At 30.7% G+C, this 27,128-nt stretch overlaps 1 protein-coding gene across 1 annotated transcript in view; it reads right to left on the reverse strand.

Annotated features, from left to right (window-relative positions):
* Positions 1 to 9,326: 9,326 nt before the first annotated feature.
* Positions 9,327 to 27,128, reverse strand: part of LOC113366293 (protein FAM76A) — a 49,013-nt gene continuing 31,211 nt past the window's right edge. Inside the window, exons 5-6 of the mRNA XM_026607875.1 lie at positions 19,292 to 19,517; positions 9,327 to 9,519 (exon numbers count right to left, since the gene is read on the reverse strand). Coding sequence (XP_026463660.1) covers positions 19,296 to 19,517 — 222 coding nt within the window. The 3' untranslated portion in view covers positions 9,327 to 9,519; positions 19,292 to 19,295. The remainder of the gene's footprint in view (positions 9,520 to 19,291; positions 19,518 to 27,128) is intronic.

The following is a 27,128-nucleotide window of genomic DNA, read 5'->3' on the forward strand; positions in this document are numbered from 1 at the left end:
TTATTTAAATCTATTAATGCCTTCATTTTTTTAAGATTATCAATACCTAATAATCCATTGAAGGTTTCATGAAATTTAAAAAGATGGAATGACAGATTTTCATTACTTTTGAACTATTTAAAACTCGTAATATTGCATGCAAAATTTTCTTTGTGTGTTGCTAAAGCAGTTTTTTATTGTACAAGGTCAGAGTAAATAAAATTGTTGAAATATTTGTTAGCGATTTCTGGACAAATGAAAGATTTTGTGGAGCCTGAGTCAATAAAAAATTTCATATTTGGATTTTGGATTTGTATGTATGGGAGGGAATTGTTTTGAAAGCCGTGAAATTCGATTATGTCAATTCGTTTCTTGGTCGTTGGTTTGAAAATCCATCTGTAGTTGGTCGGGGTACGATTCTTGTTCGGTTTCCATATTTTCTAGATTATAGAGTCGGTTTTGCGGTCTATTAGTTCGTCTACTGTTTCCAGTATTAATAGTAGAAACGCCACTCATGGGTGTCCAGTCAGATTTTTTCGGTGTATTATTTGTCTGATTTGGGTATTGGAAATTTTGTTGAAAATTATTGGATTGATGGGCCATTTGATTGGGTTGAAAACTGTTTGTTGGTTGGAAATTGTTTGATTGAAAGTTATTTGATGGGAAGTTGTTTGGTTGGAATTATTTTGTTGGAAATTGTTAGGTTGGAAGTATGTGGGTTGGGGTATTTGTGGATTGTTGAAACGTGGTTGGAAATGATGCTGTTTCACGTAGTTTGTATTATAGTTAGAATTGAAGTTTCTTGGAAATGCAAGACTATCTCGTGTTCTCTGGTAATTTGGTGATTTATTATTTCTTCTATTAATTTGTTTAAAATGGTCTGCATCATTTCTAACATGGCTAATGTTATCATCTTCCTCTATTATAGTTATAGCTTCTTCTAATGAAGAAACTCCACGATCTCTTAGAAGCGAACTATACGGTTGTTTTACGTGCGCGATAAAAACTACTAATGCACTTTTCTGAAAGTTGTTGCATAAATATTGAGCAATATCTTTATTCGTTACATGTAGACAAATATAATTTGTGTAAATACTAATTAAATTTTCAAATTTTGCATAAAATTCATAAACCGATTCGTTTGGAAGTTGTCGCATATTATGAAGGTCGAATGCCAAAGAAATATCATTTCGTTGATCTGAAAATTTTGAAATTAGCACGCTAATAATATTGTCGATTTCTCTAGCATTTGCGATTTCATTCACTACCTTTGCCCTATCGTAAAGTTTCGAATGAACCGCGCTTCTGATAATTTCATTCTGAATGCACGTTGGATTACTATTGTCGTAATACCTATTCTTGATTTCTTTTACTCTTAAAATAAATGAATTTAATTCTGCGGGGTTTCCGCCAAATTTGGGAATAGTTTCAATTAATGCGGTGTCAAATTTTGGTATATTTTGTATCGACATATTTGCTAAATAATCTGTTAAATTGTCTATTGAATCAGTATTATTTTCCATAAACTAACTCTCATACACGGAATTATGTTTCAATGGAAAGTAAAATTAATTTAATTAATGAATTCTTCAATTAATTACTTAAAAAGAGAGAGAGAAAAAAAATAAATGTAAAAATTGCTTTCTTATCTCCAGCGATTGAAGGATAAGGGAGGATTGGCAATTTTACTATCAAAAATGAAAATTTTCACTCACCAGTTCAGAATTCTTCGGCGAATATTCCCTTCGCACTTTCTACACAATACTTTTCACTTTTGATACATATAATTAATTTATTTTACTTTTTGCACACTATTTAATTTTTTTACTTGCAATCACTTTATTTTTCGAATTGAATGGAAATCCTGTGATAGACCTTTCCAAATCAATCCAACTAATTCTAATATTTGTGGTTCTAAATTCTAAATGATAGAAATCAATGGATATCTGCGTTAGACGATCCCGAATTCTATCCTACCGACTGCGCCAGTTTTATTCTCGTTATTTGAGATAAAACAAAAAAAACTTTATTTCTTAAAAATTACAATATATTAAATACTTCAAATTTATTATATTATAATATAATGAATAATAACTGAACTGATATATGTACTGTATAATAATACTGTATAAATACGGTATAAGTTATGTATAATAATCCTCTTCGAGCATAGAGATCTCGGATATTTTATAGGTAAAAATATGCTCTATCAGCAAGGTGGTTCTTGTAATTAGATGTAAGCATAGTGTCAGCGGGATGGATCCCGTAACTCGAGCATCGCTTTCAGACGAGAACTTCAACATGTTAATGCTCATGAGGGGGAATATGCACCTTAGGCCCAACGCTGAACCCGTCGCGCGTTTCCTATTTTTCGCAAAAAAACTCTTTCCCTTTATTTAGAAAAGGTTAGGTAAAAACAATATGCAATCATAAAAACACAAAGTTGACCAATAGCGTTATTATCACGGTATGTGCATAAAGCGCGTCGCGCCATTTTCCTTATACACACGGAAGTGTGCATAAGACGCGCGAGGGGTTAAATTCGAATTATACAAGTATTTTGTTTTATTCATAACCTGTTAACTTCCAGAACCTAAACCAATAAGTTTTTTAAGTTCACTAACGCAACGATATAAAAATGTAATTTTACACATATTAACGAATTAACGATTAACGTTAACTTGCGTTAATTCTTCCGAAATGTAACGCTTTAACGTTTAACGAAGCAAACTTTTTTTGTAGTGGTTTAACGATTAACGAAGTTAACTATTTGATTAACGGTGCCCGGCTATGAATGTGAGTATACCAATTCTGCAATGCAATCATCCTCTTTGAGTACGTCCGCACAACAATTTATTTCCTCTTGTGAATTTACAAGAAATAAACCATTAAACATATTGCTCCGGTCTACATCTGGTTCTTTGGCAAAAGTAGCATTTTCAGTTATTTTTTGGAGTGTGATTTTCATATCTGCCAGCTCTTTTATTAAATAATCAAATTTTAAATTTATATTTTCGCCTCCGTACATTTAACTACAATTTGTTCGGAAGAACAACTATAATCCGTTTGTGTTCCTCGTTTACAAACTTCCTTCACTGGCAGAACATATGGCTTAAATGATCGCCCACATTTGATGGTGTTTCAACTTTCAACAACTTTCTTGAATGTGAAAATTTAAAATATGACAAAATTTTCTCAACAATCATACAGTCACACATTAATAAATTCGATAAACTTTTAGAGAACCATAATATATTTACTGTTCCCTTAATTAAAGAAGATTCAGTTGATAAATGGCTTAAAAACTTTTCTTATACTCCAATATCTTCTAATTAACTTCACGTAGGGTAAGTTATTGTAATCGTCCAAAAATTGAAATTGAAAACTTTTACATTTCTTCACGTTTTGAAAGTTTCTGAACATTTCGGCATATCTCAGAAAAAATGGATGTGTGTGTGTATTTTTTAACTTCCCGTAGGGTAAGTTATAGTAATCGCAAAAAAATCGAAAATGAAAATTTTTATATATCTTTACGTTTCAGAGGTTTCTGAACATTTTGGCATACCTTAGAAAAAATGGATGTATGTGTGTGTGTGTGTGTGTGTGTGCGTGTGTGTATGTATGTGCGGATACAAATTTTCGTCGACGATTTCGGGAACACGGATCAACCGATTTGAATAATTCAAAAAACATTCGATTCGTATTGATAAGGAGACGTGCTGATTAGTTTTTGGCGAAGGCAGGTCTAGCCGTTCCGGAGATACGAGGCAAAAAGTGTCGAAAACGGTAACTCAGTTTTTAATAATTCAAAAAACATTTTACTTGTATTGACAAGATAAAGAATTGATCAAATTTTCATAAAGGCAGGTCTAGCGGTTTCGAAGATCTAACAAAAAAAGTAAAAAAAAATGCCATTTGGCGGTCAAAAATGATCATTAGACATATGCACATCAAATTTTCAGATATTTTATAGAGATTTTAATAATAAGTATAAATTTTGTTTATTTTCCTATGGGTTCCGTACCAATGTTTACCCGTTAGACAGCGACGCCGCGCTTACGCGCTTTATATTTTGTCTCTATGCAGTTAAAGCAGTACGATTGCTTTGAAAAACAAGTTCAGATCTTCCAAAATATGTCAAAATGAAGAAAAAATTTTTTTTTAAAAAAAAAAAAAATTACAAAAAAAAAATTTTTTTTTTAAAAATTTAAAAAAAAAAATTTTTTTTTCAAAAAGAAGTAATTTTTTGTCCAATTTATAGTTTCTCAAAAATCTTATTTTTTCGAAGTAATTTTTTTTCAAAAATGTTAATCGTTTTAAAAAAAAAATAATTTTTGGTACGGGAAGTTCCAGCAATTTGCCTTAAGGCACAATGCCCTAATTGCCTTAAGACAGAATTTCACTTACAGCTAGTTTTTTTTTTTTTGTATAGCGAAGGAAATGCTTTTATGCATCCCAGACCGGTCTTCTGTCTGGGTATGTCGGACTCGATACCGCCCTGGTATAATACCGACTAAAACCTCCGCTTTGCCCATGCCTCTGGTCCCCACGGAAACCGCTGTTAGGCATTACTTCGTGGGGGGAGGATCTAGAATGTGACAATTCTTAACTTGTTATAAACAATGTTATAATTAATAAACATTATACTTATTTTTTAAATGGGCGAAGTGCCATTCGCCCTTTCTCTCTCTATAGAACGCAGGTCCATTAAAACGTCTCTCGCAAATCTATCTATGGCGTTCCAAGCAGCATCACTTGCCAGCATCACTTTCCAGCATCACTTCAACAACATTACCTGGGGTAATTCTGCCTCCCAATGTCTCTTCCACGTCATCCCGTAGAGCACCAAATCGCGGGCACACGAAGAACACATGCTCAGCATCTTCTACTACATGTGTGTGTATGTATGTATGTATGTGTGTATGTATGTATGAATACAATTTTTCGTCCCCATTTTCGGGCGCACGGATCAACCGATTTGAAGGGTTCAAAAAACAATCGATTCCTATTGACAGGGAGATGTGCTGATTAGTTTTTGCCAAAGGCAGGTCCAGCCGTTTCAGAGATACGGAGCAAAGGGTGCAGAAAATAGAAATGAAGGTTTTGAGAGAATCATTCAATTCGTAATGAATTCGGGGAGAAGTGGTAATTAGTTTTTCGCAAGGGCAGCTCCAGCAGTTTTGAAGATACAGGAATAAATGTGCAAAAAATGGCAGTTTTTGAGAGAACTAAGCGTCCGATTTGAATGATTCAAAGAACTTTATGTTTGTTTTAACAAAATAATTGCTTTTGGAAAAAAAATGTTTCAATTTTTTTTCAATATTTTTTTTTGTATATCAAAAATTAATTGTAATTCTGACTTAAGATCTAATATACTTTAAACAAATATTTTCAACTTTGAAAATTAGTTTATATAATTCTTATAAATATTACACAAAGTTACAGAGTATTTATATTAAACTATTTGAACACATTTAATATTCATCGAACATTTCGTTACGGTACAGAAAGTTCCAGCAATTTGCCTTAAGGCACGATGCCATCCATACACACCACTAGTTTAAAGTATATTTTTGCTCTTGGTCCTAAATTTTCCCTTCCTCCTTCTAAATTAAAATTTAATTTTTTGAAAGTCCTTAGTGATTTGGAGATTGGATTAGTAAATTAACCGACCGATTCTGCCGCATAACAAAAAAATTTTATGGCAAGGCCATGTTATGAAGAACTTTTCATATTAATATTGACAAATGTAATGCGCGGTTGGCGTGCAGTCAGGCGAATTTCTCAGGTTTTCTGATACAAAACATAATCTAAAAGCCACACAAATGTCAAAAAAACCATGTTAGATAAGAGTGTGTTTCTGATAGAGCTCCGTAACATACGAGTGACGTTGCAGTTTATGTGTAAAACGCCTGAATGAACAGCAAATACATGACATTTTGACAGTATTCAGTATGATTCATAAGTATGGAAGCCGGGGCGTAACATGGCTTTACCGTAACATTTTTCTGTTATGCGGCAGAATCGGTCCCTAAAAAGGCATTGAAAAAGAAACTAAGTTTAGGTCAATCGCTTGTAATAATCTTTTATCCTTTATTCAAAAAAAACTGTATTCAGTATTCAGTATTCAGTATGATTCATAAGTATGGAAGCCGGGGCGTAACATGGCTTTACCGAAACATTTTTCTGTTATGCGGCAGAATCGGTCCCTAAAAAGGCATTGAAAAAGAAACTAAGTTTAGGTCAATCGCTTGTAATAATCTTTTATCCTTTATTCAAAAAAAACATTTGTTCTTTACCCTTACATTTGGAAGTTGTGAAAGATCTTAAATTATGTTAATAGTTTTTAATGATAACCCTGATATTTTAGTCACTAAAGCTGATAAGGGAAACCTTACAGTTGTGATTGATAGGTCTGATTATTTTTCAAAAACTTGTGATTTATTAGATGACGGTAATTTTTATAAACCTCTAGTTAATGATCCCACTGATCACTTTTTTTTATTTAACTTCCCGTAGGTTAAGTTATAATAATCGCAAAAAACGAAAAAAAAATATATCTTTACGTTTCAAAGGTTTCTGAGCATTTTGGGATACCTTAGAAAAATTGGATGAATGTGTGTGTGTATGTGCGTGCGTGTATGTGTGGATACAAATTTTCGTCAATTTCGGGAACACCGATCAACCGCTTTGAATAATTCAAAAAACATTCGATTCGTATTGATAATGAGACGTGCTGATTAGTTTTTGGCGAAGGCAAGTCTAGCCGGTCCAAAAACTCGGGGCAAAAAGTGCCAAAAACTGTAACTCAGTTTTTAAGAGAACGCAGCATCCGAATTTAATAGTTTAAAAAAACATTTTGCTTGAGTAGGAAGTGTGCAAAAAATGCTTTGACATAAATTTGGAAATTTTGAAAATTTTCAAAAAAAATCCAAATTATCAAAAAAATTCAAAGTTTGAAGAAAACTAAAATTTTTGAAATTTTTCAAACTTAGGAAAATTTAAAAAAATATCAACTTTATTTAAAAAAAACGACTTCTTACAAAAATCTGAGAAATCTGGTTGTGAAGACTGTTGTTTAGTGTACGATTTAAGTAGACGTTTTAATTGTTTTATACGATGCATTTTTAATTTTATAAAAAATAAAACACCATAAAGCTTACATGTGGGTGGGTTAAAAAGGACCAACTGAACCTTTTCCCTGGCGAATAAAATAGTAAATTAAAAAGTAAATTAAGTTGAAGAGAGCAATTTTACATAAGATTAATTAAATAAATAGTTATTCCAAACCTGCTGATTAATATTTCTGACATAATACGAAATCCAAGTATTATTTCTGTAAAAAATGTGCCCATGAAATTTATATTTTGCATTTGTTGAATAAAATCGTTTTAAAATTAAAAATGACACATTGGATATTTGATCCGATATGTTTTATTTGCAAGAGTGATTATCCGACCAACTGCTCTAAATGCACTGCACTACTTCATTATAAAGAGAAGAAGAAAAGTGACGTTATCAGAAAAAGAGAAATATACAGGCCAGCACCAACGCCTGTGCCGCTGACGATGAGCTTCTCGCCAAACCTGCGCATCCTCAACTCACTGTCACCATTCCGAACTCCGATCCAGTCTTCACCATCACCGGTTCAGCCTGCATCATCACCATCACCTGCACCACCAGTCAGATCCAGACCTAAATACACCAGAGGGTCTTTTCGCCGCTATAGATGGGATCAGGAAGCTGTTTTCAGTGGAAGTCATTAAACAACATCATGACTTATAGCGACAAATACGCCACTATACTTAACCCTCCGTCGGTCGAATATTTATTTACATTCGAACGGTCGGAGTGGTTTGGCTGGACCACTATTCATTTTACATGCATTTATATTGGATAAATGAGTTTTTGGTGTCATATATTAACGATTATTAGTAATAAATGTTTATAGTTTTGATTTTTTGTTTTTCCTACCGTCTTTCGCATGGTTGAGCTTGCCTCTAATAAAAATATTTAAAAAAAAACATGGAATATAAAAAAAATCGTTGCTTTTTTGTTATTTTTTATGTTTTTTTATCAATGAAAAACAATATTTACTCTTCTTCGGCGCCTTCGAAATGAATATGAAATTCAAATGAAAACGAAATGAGGTGCGCCGCCTGTGGAATGAGCTGTAAAACTCATAGTGAAAATATAATTTCAACTGAACTGCATACTTACGGCTACATGTTTACCAAAAAAAGTTTCGAACGCAGTACGGTCAGAAAAATTGTTGATAATGTGCGCATTATTCATCCGATTTTCAATAGTTGCGATAACCAATAAGTTTGATAGGTTTTCAAGGCATTTTCATATGTGTGCGTGTAAATACTTTATAAAATAAAAGTTGTAAATTCATGTTACAACACATAGCAAAGAATATATAAAACGCAGTTTGAATAGAAAATACCAGAAAAAAAGACAAAATACTGATGAAAACGCGTCATATTTCGTACAAAATGTTTGGGTGGTCTAGACAGGCCGCTCCGACCGTTTGAAGTATAAAAAAATTAATATCCTTATAATTATCCTTCTGTACATTTTTTCGTCCTGATTTTTTCATTGACCGACAGCTAATGAAATTTTAGGAAAAGACAAGAAATTTCAAGTCGATAGCATTACTAAAAGTATTTTTTTTAAATTGAAGTCGAAAGAGGTGGTTACGAGTGGACACACGGTTATATACTGGAATAGACCATTTTTGATGCGATCCCCACGTGTAAAGCACGATTTTCGATGCGGTCTTCAACGTGTTAATGATATTTAAACAATAAATAAGGTTAAATGACAAATAAACCACATGTTATGAGTCCAAATTTTCTGATATATTTGTTAAGATCATGAACTCTATCTTTACAGGCGACAATACCTGGGTTTCATAAATCGTCTTTTTTTTTATAAAGTACAAAGAAGAAAGCGCATGGTCGAACTTAACCAAAAACTAATCGACATGACTAACTGCTAACTTTTATAGAGTTTTTGAATTATTTAGATAGGCTAAAAATGTTTTTTGAAAAAACTAGTTGTAAGAAACGGCTTGATCAATATAAAGGATATCATAAAAAAACTTGTACATTTTTAAATAACGTCGAGGAAACGGCTTGACAAACGCATACAATTTTACAACTTTGAAGTCGAAAAAACTGATGGAGAAGCTAACGTATGCTAGAATATATAATTGTAATAGAACATAAGGCCACATTCCTTCTATATTGAATTTGATACATATTTAAAATATTAAAATATGATTTTATTTAAAATTGGTATATCCAAAAATTACAATATAATTATTCACGCAATGTCCACAAATAAAAAAATACGTATGGTGATTTTTACTACAATAATATCAAATGTCAATAAATATTATATTTTCTATTATACGAAATTAATACGTATATTGTAGAAAACATAACTATATAACAAAACATTCATATAATATCTTGTTTATACTGCGTCCAATAAAATGGCGGTCTTCAACTTTATAATGATGTCCAACAGCATCTGAAAAATAAAAACATATGCAAATATGTGCCACTTTTATAAGTCTATAAAAAATTTATATAATCGCACATTTCGTAAGAATTATTATAGTAATTACATAATTTTTCAACGCGAGATTGAAAACTACATACAACCCAAATTTTCACCTTTCTGCCACACTTAGCAACTTCATTCATCATCTTTAACCTCTCAATAACTGGTCAATCGTCTTTTTGAGGAAGCTTTACATTGAATTTATATTCAGATTATCCTCAGGTGATGCAAAAACTTTGTTTTGATTTAAAATTTAAAATTTAATTTTCAGTGAGGATTGTTCGCCACTAACACTTTTGAATTTTTTTCGAGAAATTTCTTATGATATTTTTTATTAGACACACATTCAAACTATACACTATTTTGAATACATATTTCAAGACATACAATGAATGTTAATGTAAATACAAAAACATATATAAATATAAAAACTAGCTGTAAATGGAATTCTGTCTTGAGGCAATTATGGCATCGTGCCTTAAGGCAAATTGCTGGCACTTCCCGTACTGTAACGAAATGTTCAAGGAATACTGAATGTTTTCAAATAGATTATTATAAATATTGTAACATTGTCTAATATTTATAAGAGTTGTATAAACTGAATTGCAAAGTTGAAATTATTTGTGAAGTATATTAGAACTATAGTCAGAATTAAAAATAAAATCTGAATTGAAAAAGTTGAATTTTTTTTTTCCAAAATCAATTATTTTGTTAAGACAAGCAGAAAGTTCTTTGAATCATTTAAATCGGACGCTTAGTTCTCTCAAAAACTGCCATTTTTTACATATTTAGCTCCGTATCTTCGAAATGGCTGGGCCTGCCTTTGCCAAAAACTAACAAACACTTTTCCCAATCATTACTAATTGAATGTTTTTAGATCATTCAAATCGAATACTCCGTTCTCTCAAAAACTCGATTTCTATTTTCTGCACTTTTTGCTCCGTACCTCGGTAACGGCTGGACCTGCCTTGGCCAAAAACTAATCAGCTCTTTTCCCTATTAATATGAATCGAATGCTTTTTGAACCATTCAAATCGGTTGATCCGTGCGCCCGAAAACGTGACTGGAAATTTGTATCCATACATACATACACACATACACACATACACACATACACACACACAGCCAGAATGTTCAGAAACCTTCAAAACGTCGAGAAATGTAAAAATTTTTAATTCCGATTTTCGGCCCATTACAATAACTTACCCTACGGGAAGTTAATAAACAAAAATTATTAACAGAAAATGCAAATATAAATATATATATATATATATATATATATATATATATAAAGTTTCTTATAAAAATAACATGGGGAAAATTCCATTTGTTTTTTAGAATTCTATAACTCAGCGACAAGTGAATCAAACTAGTTGGCTTGGTATTTAGCCTTGAGGCAAGTTACATGAACTTCCCGAAATGTGTGAATAATCGACTTAATCAATAAAAAATAAATTAATTTATGAGTGATTAAAAGTATCCGAGTGGATTTATTACACATAATTAAACACGAACGAACACTTTGACTCGGAGTATTTTCTAAAAGCAAACTTTCAAAAATCAACAATTATTATAATTGAACCAGTTTCCATAGGCTCAGTATGTTCATTAAAACTAAGAACTCTATCGTTATACCAATTAAGTGGTCTATTTTTAATTTTAACAAACGTCAAAAAACTACTCATTTTCTTAAAATTTATTATTTTTTATTACACAGATATTGATAGAGTTATGATTGTTTAAAGAATAGAGAGCTAAGTAAGGTATATTCTAAACAATTTCTAGAGAATCAAAAATATTAATACTTTAAGTGTATAAGGATGTGTTGTTTGAATGCTATATACAATGAGGCTTTATAAAAACAATAAACCACATTAGTTTGTCTATATTTTCTCCAAACAATCAAACTGGAAGTTTTATACATTTTCTATAAAAAAACATGATATAATCCAATCCAAGTCTTTTTTGGTCTTTCGAATTATTGATTACGTTTCAAGTTTTTCAGATTCTTTTTGGATTCTGGATTTTGTGTGTAATTATAAATAATACTACTGAGCTTATACACAATTTTCAAATTTCTGCGAGGAGAGAATATAGAAAATGAATTACGTGTTTCTTGTTTGACCTGCTTTTTGAAAAGTTTCAAGTAACATTCGATAAATTATAGTAAATTTAATAAAAAGTGTATATGTAGATCAGGGCGAGGCACAAAGATCCAATTTGATTTCGGCAAATATTAATTACGTTATAAAAATCAAACCAATTATATCACAACAAATAACACATTTCAAACGAACAATTATCTGACTACGTTCAGTAAAATTGTCAGATACGTCAGCGTTGTAGAAATGTGCTTTTTTGCTGTCTTTCAAAAATTTGTTATCTAGGCCTTTTTACCCTATAGGCGGAGTAACTTGGAACGCCCAGGTGGCAAACATGTTTAATGTCTTATTTTAATTTTAAAGGTATTTTACAAAATAATTTCATTTTTAACTAATGCTAAAAAACTACCAACAAAAGAAAATACTTTTATTCTGGATTCTCAAAGATTACCGTTTATCTCCCGATAGCAAAGTCACAAGAATCAAGGTTATAGCTGGTTATACATCTTTTTCCCTCTACTTTCAAATATCTTTGTTAAACAATGCTTAACTTTACTGGTTTTTGACACATCGGTGCTGGACTTTTTTAACCCCGGACCTTCATATATTACTATCTATTTTTCGATAAATTCTGGGATATTATAACTGGGAAAATGTTATTCGACAAAATGACCCTTTGATCGATACCAAATTTAGGTTCTGAATTTAAATAACATAAATAAAAAATAATATAACCTTAAAAATATTTTATAAATACCAATGAATATATAATTATACAAATGAGATCTTTCAGAGCACCGTGTTTGAGAAAAATATGCTAAAAAAGTGCATTTTCATATTAACATTCCAAAAAAGTTCATATTTTGAGTTTGTAATAACACTTGCGGCCCGTTTAATAACGTTTTTGTGTATAAATAAAACTACAAACAAAACTACTTACTACAATTTAATCATAATTAAATAATATTCACGTAAAACAACGTATTAAAAAAAGTAATTGAACATCACCTGTCAAAAACGGTTTGACATTTCACGTAGCCACCGTCCATTGTTTTATTCAAATTAAGCTTCTACAAAAATTTTCAAATTAAAAATGTAAAGTTTCAACGCGATTTTGAAATATTATATCACCTTTCCGACCTTCTCTGGATTGGCACGAATTTTTCAAGACAGACTGGACAAATCGGTTTAGCCGTTTTCGAGTTTTACCGGATCATTTGATCGAGAGCTTCATTTATTTATTTATATATATATATATATATATATATATATATATTTAAATATATTGAAATATGTGAGTTTGGTGTTGATATATATTTTGATGAGTTATTTAGAATCGGGCAGTAACACCAAGTAAAAAAACTAAAGTAATTTTGAAATACTTTATTTATCCATACGTTTCGGTCTTCATCGAGACCGTCATTCAGTGGAAAAACTAAAAGATTTTATATGAGGTACGAGGAAAATAATATAAAGTTATAGAACTTATATATAAATACTTACAGAAATTAATTATCAAAAATACACTACACTTTTACACTGTGATAAACCAAGCTATTAATAACTGGAACATTTAAACTAATTTTTTTAACTTCCCGTAGGGTAAGTTATAGTAATCGCAAAAAAATCGAAAATGAAATTTTTTATATATCTTTACGTTTCAGAGGTTTCTGAACATTTTGGCATACCTTAGAAAAAAATGGATGTATGTGTGTGTGTGTGTGTGTGTGTATGTATGTGTGTGTGTGTATGTGCGGATACAAATTTTCGTCGACGATTTCGGGAACACGGATCAACCGATTTGAATAATTCAAAAAGCATTCGATTCGTATTGATAAGGAGACGTGCTGATTAGTTTTTGGCGAAGGCAAGTCTAGCCGTTCCGAAGATACGGGGCAAAAAGTGCCGAAAACGGTAACTCAGTTTTTAAAAGAACGGAGCGTCCGATTTTAATAATTCAAAAAACATTTTACTTGTATTGACATGGTGAAGAATTGATCAAATTTTCATGAAGGCAGGTCTAGCGGTTTCGGAGATCTAACGAAAAAAGTAAAAAAAATGCCATTTCGCGGTCAAAAATGATCATTAGACATATGCACATCAAATTATAGAGATTTTAACAATAAGTATGAATTTTGTTTACATTCCTATGGGTTCCGTACCAATGTTTATCCGTTAGACAGCGACGCGGCGCTTACGCGCTTTATATTTTGTTTCTATGCAGTTGCGGCAGTACGATTGCTTTGAAAAAAAGTTCAGATCTTCCAAAATATGTCAAAATTAAAAAAACATTTTTTTTCAGAAAAAAAAAAATTTAAAAATTTTTTTTAGAATTTCTTTTAAAAAAAAAATTTTTTTTCAAGAAAAAGTAATTCTTTGTCCAATTTATAGTTTCTCAAAAATCTTATTCTTGCAAAGTAAAATTTTTTCAAAAATGTTAATCGTTTTTGAAAAAATAATAATTTTTGGTACGGGAAGTTTCAGCAATTTGCCTTAAGGCACGATGCCCTAATTGCCTTAAGACAGAATTCCACTTACAGCTAGTTGACAATTTTTGGTTACATTCTAGTGTGTACAGATTGACTAACGTCTAAATACTAAATGAATTGTGTTTACAAATTTTGCGAAAGTGTAAAAAGACTGACAAACATATGTTTTTAGTAAAATAATAAAATAATACAATACACGCTTCATTCAGGTATGGTGGTGTTTTGAAAATTTCAGGTCATTGATTATTTTATAGTCATTGCAAAGCTGATTAATGTGATCTGAAATTATTTGAGCTGATTAATGTGATCTGTTAGTTGTGTTTTATTCTGGTTTTTATTTTTAGAGTTGTTTTTGTGTTGTGATGTTCTTTTGTGCAAGTTTTGACTGGTTTCACCTATGTAGACGCAATTACAATCTAGACAATTAAGCTTATAAACTGGATTACTTAAGATTCTTGGGTTAAACTTCGATTTTAATTTTGCAAAAAGAGTTGAAAAAGTGTTTTACGAGAGTAAAGATATTAGGCATCCTTCGCTAAATCTACTTTTAAATAAATTATTTTATTATATATATATATATATATATATATATATATATATATAGATAAGAACAGGGGTCGGCAACCTGATTGCTGTTAAGGGCGCAAAACTAAATCTGAAAATTACCGAGGGCGCATCGGTATGAAAAAAAAAAGATTTTTCATACCTTTATTCTCTTAGTTGCTAAGACTTAATATAATATAATATATACATTACGAACATTCAGTACATCGATAAAAGAAGAGTATGATTTAATATTACCTAATTATATACACATAATTTAGTGTGAAACTTGTGTGTCCGTATTTTCAGCTATTTTTTATAATTGGGAATATAATTAAAGTTCCCTGTCCGCAAACAGTTATCTAAATGTGTGTCATTTAACTCTGCTCGGTATTTTAATTTCAAATATTTCATATTTGAAAACAAAGACTCGCAATTGTATGTTGTTGCACAATATGAGTAAATTTTTAGCGCACATTTCCTTAAAATAGGATACGTATTTTCATTGACTTCCAAAACATTTTATCATTACTTCATGTGCTTTTAAAATAATATCATTTTGTAAGTTTATTATTTCTAACTCCACGTCTTCGATATTACTAATTTCGAAATACACTGAAACACTTTTCAGAAGATCATCTTCGGCAACTTTGAATGGGTTTATAAAAAATGCTAGAACGGGTTCTAGTGCTGCGAAATCTTGAACAAAACTCTTCTGCTAATTTGACTATAACTTCTAAATATGATATAGTAGTAAAATTTTCTATATATATTTTTAGACTTACAACAATATGCAATATATACTTGAAAAATATGAAATTCATTTATGCTAAGGTTATCATACATTTACATTAACCGAGGGCGCATCTAAAGTTGATCGGGGGCTCCATGGCGCCCGCGGGCGCCGCGTTGCCGACCTCTGGATAAGAATATATATAGATAAGAAAAAAAATTTCTTCATTAAGCCTCCATATGTTATCCATTGAAATCAAGAGTTGTATTTGCAATGTCAATAACTTGAAACTAGCTATTGATAAAACGTACGCTTGGTTCAGCTTTTCTGAATACGAATCGACTCGTAACAACAAATTTTTCATCAAATTAAAAAATTCTTATAAAATTAAGTTCGAGTTAAGTCTAAACGCAACCTTTCAAAAATAGTATTAAATAGTACACTAATTAACAAATGGCTAAAAAATCTTTCCAGCGTCACAATTCCAGATAGATTACTTTACATTTTTGCACTAGGTCCTAACTTTGCTATCCCCAATAATTGCCACAATTTAAATTTTGTTATTTTATTTTAAGTTCTAAGCAGACTAGAAGCTGGCCTTCATAACATCAAAAATCTTGAAGTAAAATCTAACATTCGTTCCCATTTTTGCAAAAATTTTCTCTCCTACATCAAGTCCTTTATTTCCAAAAAAATTCTTGATTACAAAGATATTTTAAGAGACATAAAACTTTGTAAAAACTTTCTCAAAGATAATCCGAATATTTTAGTAACCAGTGCAGATGAAGGAAATGTCACAGTAGTTCTCGACAAAACTACCTATTTAGAAAAAATCACTAGTCTAGTTAATGACACTAACGTTTACAGTCCTATCAATAGCGATCCTACAGATCAAATCAACCGCACTTTCCACAAATTCATTAATAATTTAGTATCTACTAAACAAATTCCACAAGACTTGTCCTTGTCGTTAAAAAACCTACATCCTAACAACCCAAAATTATACGGTCTCCCAAAAATCCACAAAACCAACGTACCCTTTCAGACCTATAGTTGCAGATTTGAATTCTCCCCTAAATAAATTTTCCAAATTTCTGAGCAAACCCCTCTCCATAATTGCTGTTAATTCTCCTTTCTTTATTAAAAATTCCTTCGAATTTGTCAACAAAATACGTAATACACAATTGCCCAAGAACTCTCTCTTTTTAAGCTAAGATGTAGTTTCTCTTTTCACAAATGTCCCACTAGAACTAATTTTAGAGTAAATCACAGATAGATGGGATGAGATTTCTTGCCACACTACCCTTTCTCTCCATTGGTTTCGAGAGTCCATTAAATTCATAGTCGCGAATACTTATTTTGAATTCAATTCACATTTTTATAAACAAATTTTTGGTACACCCATGGGATCGCCTATCTCACCTGCTCTTGCTGAACTCTCTTTACAACACCTCGAAAAAAACGTCTTTAAACTATCTAATGTTGAATTTTTCTTTTATTACAGATATGTCGGTGATATAATTACTTGCATTCCTAAAAATAACTTTGATTCTTTACTAAAAAAATTTAACTCCTTTAATAAACACCTCACCTTCACTTTCGAAAAAGAAAAACAAATAGATCAATTAGCTTTTTAGATGTAAATATCATAAAAACTCCAGAAAATAAAATTATTACTAACTGGTACCAATAACCAACGTGGTCTGGCAGATATCTCAATTTCCATTCTTATCATCCTACTAACATGAAAATTGATACTATTATCAATCTAGTTGATCATGCTATATTCTCTTGTCAGATAAAAAGTTTTGGCCTTTTAACTTATCTCTAATCCACAGAACCCTATTAAATAATTGCTATCCTCCACATCTTATAAAATCAGTAATTAACAACAGGCTTTCCGTCCTTAACACAAAACATAATCATCCTTCCCTCGAGTCCCAGAAAAAAGAAGAAAATAAGTTTATTGGCACTATTTGTCTCCCATACATTAAAAATCTCTTTCCTATTTGGAAAAAACTGTTTGAATTTACGGAGTTGCGTTTAGTTTGCAATATTGATCAGACTCTTAACTTTTTATTTTCGAACTTAAAATCACCGACAAGTTTAGATCGTATTTCTAACATCGTGTATAAAATTGACTGTACAAATTGTAAGGCCACTGATATTGGCGAAACTGGACAACATCTAAAAAAACGTCTTAGACAACACTACAACAACTTCAAAAATAAAAATCAAAATCAAACAATGATAACTGACCACATCCAAAGTTTCAATCATATTTTCAATTTTGATGTTGCCACAATTTTATATCACGAGTCGAATACATCGCAGAGACGCTTTTCAGAATCATGTTTCATACACCTTTTTAAAAATAGCATAAACAAAAGATTAGATACTTCTTCACTGTGTGAGAATTACCAAGTAGTTTTAAACAATGTCTCGAAATTCATACTTTTAAAATAATTACCTATCTTGATCGACGTTTTAATTATATTAATTTTAATGTTAATTTTTATTTTTCTTTTAATTTTTATCTCAATTCTACCAACTATGTCCACCCTCACAATTGTCATATTTTTATATTTTACTATATGTACCCTCCTCGCGTTGTCAAACCTTAAATTCTCTGGTGAGTTCGTGTGCTCTGTACCTAGCTTTTAACACGTGGTGCGCATATTTGTGTACATTTAGGCTTCACACTCGTGCATCGGAATACGGAATAGCGGGATGTACTTTACAATTTCATAAAAAAAACTCATTCTAAAATTTATATATTGTTCAATTTAAAGTGACAAGAATTAGTTTCATTGTGCATTGTGAACAATTATAATGATGAAATAATTAGGATTATTACAATTACATGTAAGTTCATACCATATTACTTCTTATATATTAGTTTCAATTAATAATTTCTATCTGTGCCTTCAAACTAGTGTCCACTGAAGATGACACAAAACTATGTGTCGAAACGTATGGAAAAAATAAAAATGTTTTAAAGTCATACAAGTTTTTAATTGATGTATTGCCCTGAAGACTGAATCTCACATATCTCAACATCAAAATTATAAAAATTTAACATATATATATATATATATATATATATATATATATAAATTTCTTGACATACTGTTCATCGCAATACTCCTCCGAAACTATTGGATCGATTTTTATGAAATTTTACAATCATGCTCGGTGTGAATTGAAAATCTGCCAACATCCATTTTTCATACCCATAAGCAATGAGGATCAACCCGTAAGAATTATTATTATATTCTGGATCAATATCTTATTTTTTTTTATAAATTGTAATTATGAACATGTACAGTTCTAAATTTCCATTTCATTTTTAATTTAAAAATCGAATAATTTTTTATCCAACTTTCAGTCGTTTTTCGCCAAATTTCAATGAACTTCAATTGAATTTCAAATTTCAAATCCAAAATATACATTATAATTATTCACACAATTTTTGTACTTTTTGCACCGTATCACCGAAACAACTAGATCTGCCTTAGACAAAAACTAATCAGCACGCACACGCGTCAATGATATTTGAATCATTCAAATTGGATAATCTGTGTTCTCGAAATCTTGAACGAAAAATGGTATGCGAGCATACATACATACACTCACATTCATCTATTGATATAAGATATGCCAAAATGTTCAGAAGAATTTGAAACGTAAAGATTTATAAAAAATTTCATATTCGATTTTTTTTTCCGGCTACTTTTAATTATCCTACGGGAAGTTAAAAGTTGTCTTTTCCTTGATCGACATACTAGTCATTATATTTTAGTACAATATAAATGATATACAAACAATTTAAAAAAAAAACAATAGAAGAATATAACATATACTTTACTAACCATTTTAAGTATTACTTGGGCTATCAGTACCACTGCCACTATTGCCACTACATGCTACATCTTTTGTACGCTTTGCAGATTTTGACAACGTTGCAACTTCTTTTAAGAGACTTTGGATTTTGGTATCCATCATCAGACATTTGTCATTAAATCTTCTTTCTGAATCCTTCATTTTATTTCTAAATTCTTGTTCCATTGTAAAGTGATGAGCTTTTAATTCAGTTATCTGAAAAAAAAAATTGTCTACAACATGGATATAAAAATAATTAGTACTTGGTTGTAGTACAATTTGTGATCCTAAATAAATTATGTTGTTTATATATTAATTTAAAAATGAATAAAATACTATTTATAATATTTATATTTATGAACACACACACACACAGATATATATATATATATATATATATATATATATATATATATATATACATATATATATATATATATATATATATATATATATATATATATACTAGATGACCCCCGACGGACTTTGTCTTGTACCCATGCCTACAATTCTAAAGTAACAAATTTTTTTTAATAACCTATACTGATATTCACCAATTAGTTAAAAATGATTATGTTTTTTATACTACAGTCTATAACGAAAAGTATATACATCCATATGGGAGATTTTTAATGTAAAACTGCTTTAAATAAAATGATGAGTCTCAGACCTCACACTTAACACTTTAGTTATACTGTGAACTTCAAATTAGCCACGTAAAACTATTAAACAATGTGTATTGAAATATGTTCAATAAAATACTATATTAGAAATATACACTACAATTTATTGAACGAATTTATTTCCAATAGCTGAATTTATTTTAATGCCAAGGGTTATCCAACATTTTTAGTCATACCTGTAGATATAGATGTATAAATAAATATTTTTTAATTTATTCACGACTAAAACATCGATTTTCCAAATTTATCACATAAAAATTCATCGTCTGCCTTTATGATTTATAGCATAAGATATACGTATTGGAAATTGCAGTCTTTTGAACAGTATAACGAATTCAGAAAGAATGAATATAATAGTATCCGCGGCAAAGGTATAATGTAACCTTGGATTTTCTCATCCAAAATAATTGCTCCATTAATGTTGCCTATAATTTTTATATTCTCGTTCTATATATTAATTTGTTTTCTAAATTACATTTTTCTTAATAATAGTTCGAGATACATTATTACTTAAGTACATATTTTAAGTGAATTAATTGGTCAAATTCTGTTCATATGTGCACTAATCTATCTACGGATAAAGGGTGTAACCTTGAGCTTTTCTACTGTGCTCCAATTTGCGTGATATTTTTGAATCTCTTGAACCAAGTTAATTCTTCAGTAATGATAATATCTAATTTACATTTTTCTTTATAATAGTTCGAGATCAAAATCCAATTTGCAGTTTTGTCAGTTTGTGTTTGACCTCGGAGCAGGTAACATCGACAAGTGTTCAGTGAATATATATTAAAAAAGTGACGTAATGGAATCCGGACAATACGGACAAGAAGGCGGACGGCCGCCCGATTGTTCAACAAAGTGTTCGGTAATCGGTGAAACAATTGCAACGGCAATGAATACGATAAATGATAGTTTTGATAATGAAATGTTAATGAGTGAAATTAGTGAAGAAGAATTAGAAGTACATTATAATTCAAACAAAAATCCTAGTAGCATCATGAGTGAGGTAGATGTAATTAAGAACAGATTATTACATAAGTATAAAAAACATACCAGAATTTCTGCAATATCAGATAGTAAAGATAAAAAGAACAGTAACAAAAATAAAACAATTAAGGAAGATAATAAATTAAAAATTATGAATAAAGTAATTGGCAAAAGTGCAACCAAACTTAGAAGAACCGAAAATATTATACATACTGTTGGAAATAATAACAATGACACGGCGTCTAAGATAACAAATAATAGTGATATTTCAAATTATAATAATAGTAATGGAACAAGTAATGAAAGAAATACTATGGTATCGAATATTGTAAATATCAATCAGAATACTGAAGCAAATCGGAACAGTCAAGAATTAAGTAGCGTTATGCAATTTGATGAGTGCGATAAGGATTTAAGTGAAACAACAACTTATGCAAACAACGAAGAAATGACCAATGAAAATATTAGTGCGGGGTCGAGTAATACCGAAATAAATGATCAGAATGATAAAATGTTGCATGACTTTCATGAGTTAGATAACGTAATGCAATTTGATAATTGTGGTGAGGACTCGAGTAAAATAACAAAACATAATGACAAAGAAAACGAAATGATGCCCGACAATTACGAACAGGATAAAGTACGATATGACAGTTACGATAAAGGACCATATATAATATACGTAGAATCTTATAATAAAAACATAGGACGCCTGCATCCTATGGCACTTGGAAAAAAAATTCATGATGCATGGCCAAATATGAAAACAAATTTGGAAGAAATTGGAGTAATTGGTAAAAACAAAGTAAAATTGATTTTAAGTAATGGTGTGACAGCTAATAGACTATTAGATGGTGATTTTTTCAAATCGAATAATCTAAGAGCGTATATCCCCAAATATTTAACGGTGCGGACCGGAATCATTTTTGACGTAGATAGCGAATTATCTGAGGAAGAAATTGTGGATGTCATCGAATCCGAGTATCCGATAGTGGGAGTTAAATGTATAAGATCGAAAAAAGAAAATCATAAGACATACAAATCACAGTGTGTTAAACTCACTTTTAAAGGGACAAAATTACCAGAAAAAGTAGCGATCCACTCTGTTAAATGCCCAGTAACACCATTCGTGAAAAAAGTAATACAATGCCACAAATGTTGGAGATTCGGCCACGTTCGTGATCAGTGTCGAGGAGAGGTAAGATGTCCAAAATGCGCAGAAAATCACGCCTTACAAGATTGCATAAATACGGACGATTTAAGATGCTGCTTGTGTTTTGGTAAACATGCAGCATATAATAGGGAATGCCCAATATTTATGAAATATAAGAAAATATATGAAATAATGGCAACACAAAACTTAGCTTTTCACGAAGCAAGGTCAGTTGTAGAAAACAACAAGTATGCCAGAATAACCAGAGGTAGTCTAACCAATTTAGACAAAGAAAAGAATTTCCCAGTGATAAGCACAGAAAGCAGGAAAAGTTTACAAATTAACAACAACATTCTTAGAAATAAATTTGAAATTTTATCTGACCTGGAAGATAACAATGATGAACCGGTATCGGCCAGCACATCAATATTGTACAGTACATCTACAAGACCCTTCAAGAGAAACATTGCCAAAAAACAAGAAAGAACCAAATATAATAATATAATTAATAGAAAAGAAGATAAATCAAAAGGGGAATCAAGTGAAAGGAACAGGGTGCATACAGATAGGGAAGGTTTTAGAGAAAAATATCGAGTATCCACTAGGAATGAAGTTGATAACAAAGACAAAGAGAAAGAAGTAGATACCATAAAGAACGTCAATGAAGAACATACCGATGAATTTTTGAATTTATTTATCAAACTAGTTAAAAAACACTACAAACCTAATAATAAAGACATCAACAAAATGTTAAGAGAGGTAATGAATAGAATAGGTAGTGAAGGAGATGTGGACAACAATAAGAGAAATTAAGGTTAATGAGCGCATGGAAAATGTGCAAAAGAAAATTATACAATCACAATTACAATTTATTTTATGGTAACAAATATTCTACAATTCAACTGTAGGTCTTTGATACATAACAAAAGTAGTATTGAGCATTTCTTATTTGAAAACAAAGTACATATTGCTACATTTTCAGAAACATGGTTGAAGAGTGATAGGAAATTTTCGCTCAGGGGATATAAGACTGTGCGCAGTGACAGAAAAGATGGGTATGGTGGTACTGCAATTCTAGTTAAGAATGAAATAATTATAAACAAAGTATTAGCTTTTAATACGGGAACAATTGATATAAATAAATTCCAAATATCTGGTATAGAATTTTGTGCAGGAAAACATCAACTATCTATAATTTCGGTATATATTGTACCTAACTATAATATTTCTGTTAGTCAATGGAATGATTTATTAAGTCAGATATCCAAACCTTACATAATTTGTGGTGACTTTAATGCACATCATATGGCATGGGGGTGTAATTGGAATGATAAGATTGGCAATAACTTATTGGAAGTTATTAATGACAACAATTTAATTATATTAAATGACGGGAATCCGACTTTGAATTTTAAGAATAGTTCGACAGTGGTAGACATTACATTGTGTACTCACGAGGTGGCACATAAAATTGTATGGAATGTCAGGAAACATTCTCTTGGATCTGATCATTATCCAATAATGATGCAACTAAGAGAATCACCTATTATAAATAGAACTAGGGAATATTGGAATTGCAAAGCTGCCGACTGGACAAAATATCAAAAAGTAATTGAGTATTACTCAAATGATTTTGAAGTAAATGACCCGGTTGTTGCTTATACAGAATTTATGAACATAATCAATATTGCAGCGGAGAAAAGTATACCAAAAAAGAGAATATGCTCCAATATCAAACACTTTAAACCTATTTGGTGGGATAATGAGTGCGACGAACTTATTAGGAAAAGAAGAGACGCAGAAAAAAATTATAGGCAGAAATCTAACTACCATAATTATTTAATATGTAAAAACATTAATGCTGAAATCAGAACGATATTCAGAAGAAAGAAGAGAGATAGTTGGCATGAATATACAAATAATATCAAACCAAATACGTCTACCAGGGAAGTATTTAGAACAATTAAATGTTTGAAAAAATATATAGAACCTGAAAATTTACAAGAAAACGTTAACCCAATGATGATTGATAATATTATTGATACTTATGCTCCATCTAGTGTTAGAAATGATTATTTCAATGTGGATAAAAAGGTTTTTGGACGCGAAACATTCCTATTAGTGAAACCTTTTACATTGTGGGAATTAGAAATTGCTTTAATTAAAGGTACTGATACCGCACCAGGTATGGATGGAATATTTTATTCTATGCTCATAAACTTGCCAATGGTGGCAAAAGAGATTTTACTAAAATTGTTGAATAAAGTATGGACAAATCCGGAAGTAATTGGGGCCTGGAATAAGTATATTACAATTTTAATCAAAAAACCTAATAAAGATGCGAATGAGATCTCCACGTATAGACCGATTTCTCTTGCATCCTGTGTTTCAAAGGTTAAGGACAGAATGATTAAAAGAAGACTGGAGTGGTGGAGTGAAAAATATGGAATACTACCAAAAAGTCAATTTGGCTTTAGGAAGGGTATGGGAACACAGGATAGTTTAAGTAATTTTATTAGTGACTTACATATATCCTTTACGAAAAATAAGTATGTTGTGGCACTTTTTAGTGACATCAAGGGTGCATACGATAATGTTTTACCTAAAACATTATCAGAAACTATGTCAAAGATCGGATTACCATGTAATTTTATTAGGGCAGTTACTAATAATATCTTTGAAAGGGAAGTATATTTTAGGATAAATGGTAAAATAATTGGACCAAGAAAAATATATAAAGGATTACCACAAGGAGGTATTTTAAGCCCTTTATTATATGCGATATACGTAAGAGATATAGAAGGGATCTTGGAGCCAGAAACAAAAATTTTGCAGTATGCGGACGATGTGGTTATTTACGTAGAAAAAGCAAGCCTGCAAGAAGCTTGTGAGGTAATGAGTAAGAATATTGATCGCTTTCATGTGTGGCTGGAAGAGAAAGGTCTGGAATTATCAGATAATAAAAGTTCAATTGGTATTTATACAAGACACAGAAATATTAATCATGTGGATAAGATAAATAGTAAATATCACATCATTAAAGTACAAAAATATAACAAATTCTTAGGGGTTATATTTGATCAAAAGTTATCTTTCAAACAACACATGGATTATGTGCTTAAAAGAGTAGAAAAAAGAATAAATATTTTGAGAATGACGAATGGTACATGGTGGGGATCACACCCTATTGCGTCCTTGAATCTTTATAAAACACTAATAAGACCCATTTTTGATTATGGATGTATTGTATTTAATAATTCGATTTACTGTAGGGTATTGGACAAAGCTCAATATAACTGTTTGAGAATTTGTATGGGGGCTATGCGATCCACTCCCACTAATGCCCTTTTGGTGGAAAGTGGGGAGATGCCTTTATACCTAAGACGACAGTTCATTTGTGACAAATTTATACTTAAAAAAATAATAATACAGGATAATCAAATTATAGAAAAAGTAGGTAAAATTTCAATAGACACTACAATATATAAGTATTGGAAAAAGCGAAAAAAACCATGCCTAGTTAATAGCTATTTGTATGTAAATAAAATAAGAGAGGAAGGTATCAATTATACAAAACACCCATATTATAATACACTTTATCTGGATATATATAGCATTTCTGATGATATTTTTAATATAAACATGACAAAAATAAGAGATTACAATGTAATTTACACGGATGGATCTAAGCTTGATCAGAAAGTGGGTTGTGCAATATATTTGGAAAATTTGAACATTAAGTTGGGATATAAACTGCCTGATTTTGCTTCAATTTTTACTGCGGAAATTTTTGCTATTAAAAAGGCAATAGAGTTAATTCAAAGGCACAAAATAATGAAGACAGTTATATTCACCGACAGTAAAAGTAGTATAGAAACTCTACAAAATTTATACAACAAAACTCAGACATCAGATATATTGTTCTATGAAGTGTGGTACGATATTAATAGGCTGATAAGAATAGGGTATACCATTAAAATAATATGGATTAAGGCTCACTCAGGAATCAAAGGAAATGAAATAGCTGATAAATTAGCAAAACAAGCAACAAAAAATGGATCTATTATGCACGTAGCAACATACAAGGATTATGTGAAACGGTGTAAAAATAAAATTTTAAAGAGTGGCAAAAAGTATGGATCGATCCAAATGAGACTAGAGGGGCATATTATAGAATATGCAATCCAGCAGTGGGAAGCAGAATGTGGCAAGAAAGTTTCAAATTCGAGGATAGAAGAACCTTAGTAACATTAACGAGGTTAAGATTAAACCATGGAAGCTTTCCATCACACCTGCATCGGATAGGTGTTGCAGCTTCGAATGCATGTAGGTGTGGTAAAGCAGTTGGAAGTGGTGAACATTTAATATTGGAGTGTGGCCTATTTGAAAAAAACAGACAAGATATGTTGAATAAGCTGCATGAGTGCAATTGCATAGACAAACCAGTTAATTTACTTACAATATTAAGAAGTGTAAAGTGCTATAGTATTTTGGTTAATTTTATTAGATTAAGTGGTATAAATATATAAATTATGTTAATATAATATTGTATGTGGCTGTATTGTTATTAGAGGCCAAATAAAGAAAAAAAAAAAAAAAAATAGTTCGAGATACATTATTACTTAAGTTCATATTTTAAGTGAATTAATTGGTCAAATTCTGTTCATATGTGCATTAATCTATCTACGGATAAAGGGTGTAACCCTTGAGCTTTTCTACTGTGCTCCAATTTGCGTGATATTTTTGAATCTCTTGAACCAAGTTAATTCTAGTTGATGTACGATTAATAGTAATTTTGATGGAAATGGCACTCATAAAACTAGTTGATTTAAATGAAAAACAAACCGGAACCTTAACAATACTCATTTTAAATTTATTATTTTGAGCACTATAAAACACCATGAAATATATAAAATGTAACACCTCGCCGCTAGACTTCAAATACAATAATAAAATCTTGAACGAAATAAAAAACGACTTTGCTTTTTCATATCTATCAATATT

This window comes from Ctenocephalides felis, unplaced genomic scaffold, assembly GCF_003426905.1.
Source record: "Ctenocephalides felis isolate EL2017-DRISC unplaced genomic scaffold, ASM342690v1 CF-g0.4_SCAFFOLD_01170, whole genome shotgun sequence".
Lineage (NCBI taxonomy): Eukaryota > Metazoa > Arthropoda > Insecta > Siphonaptera > Pulicidae > Ctenocephalides > Ctenocephalides felis.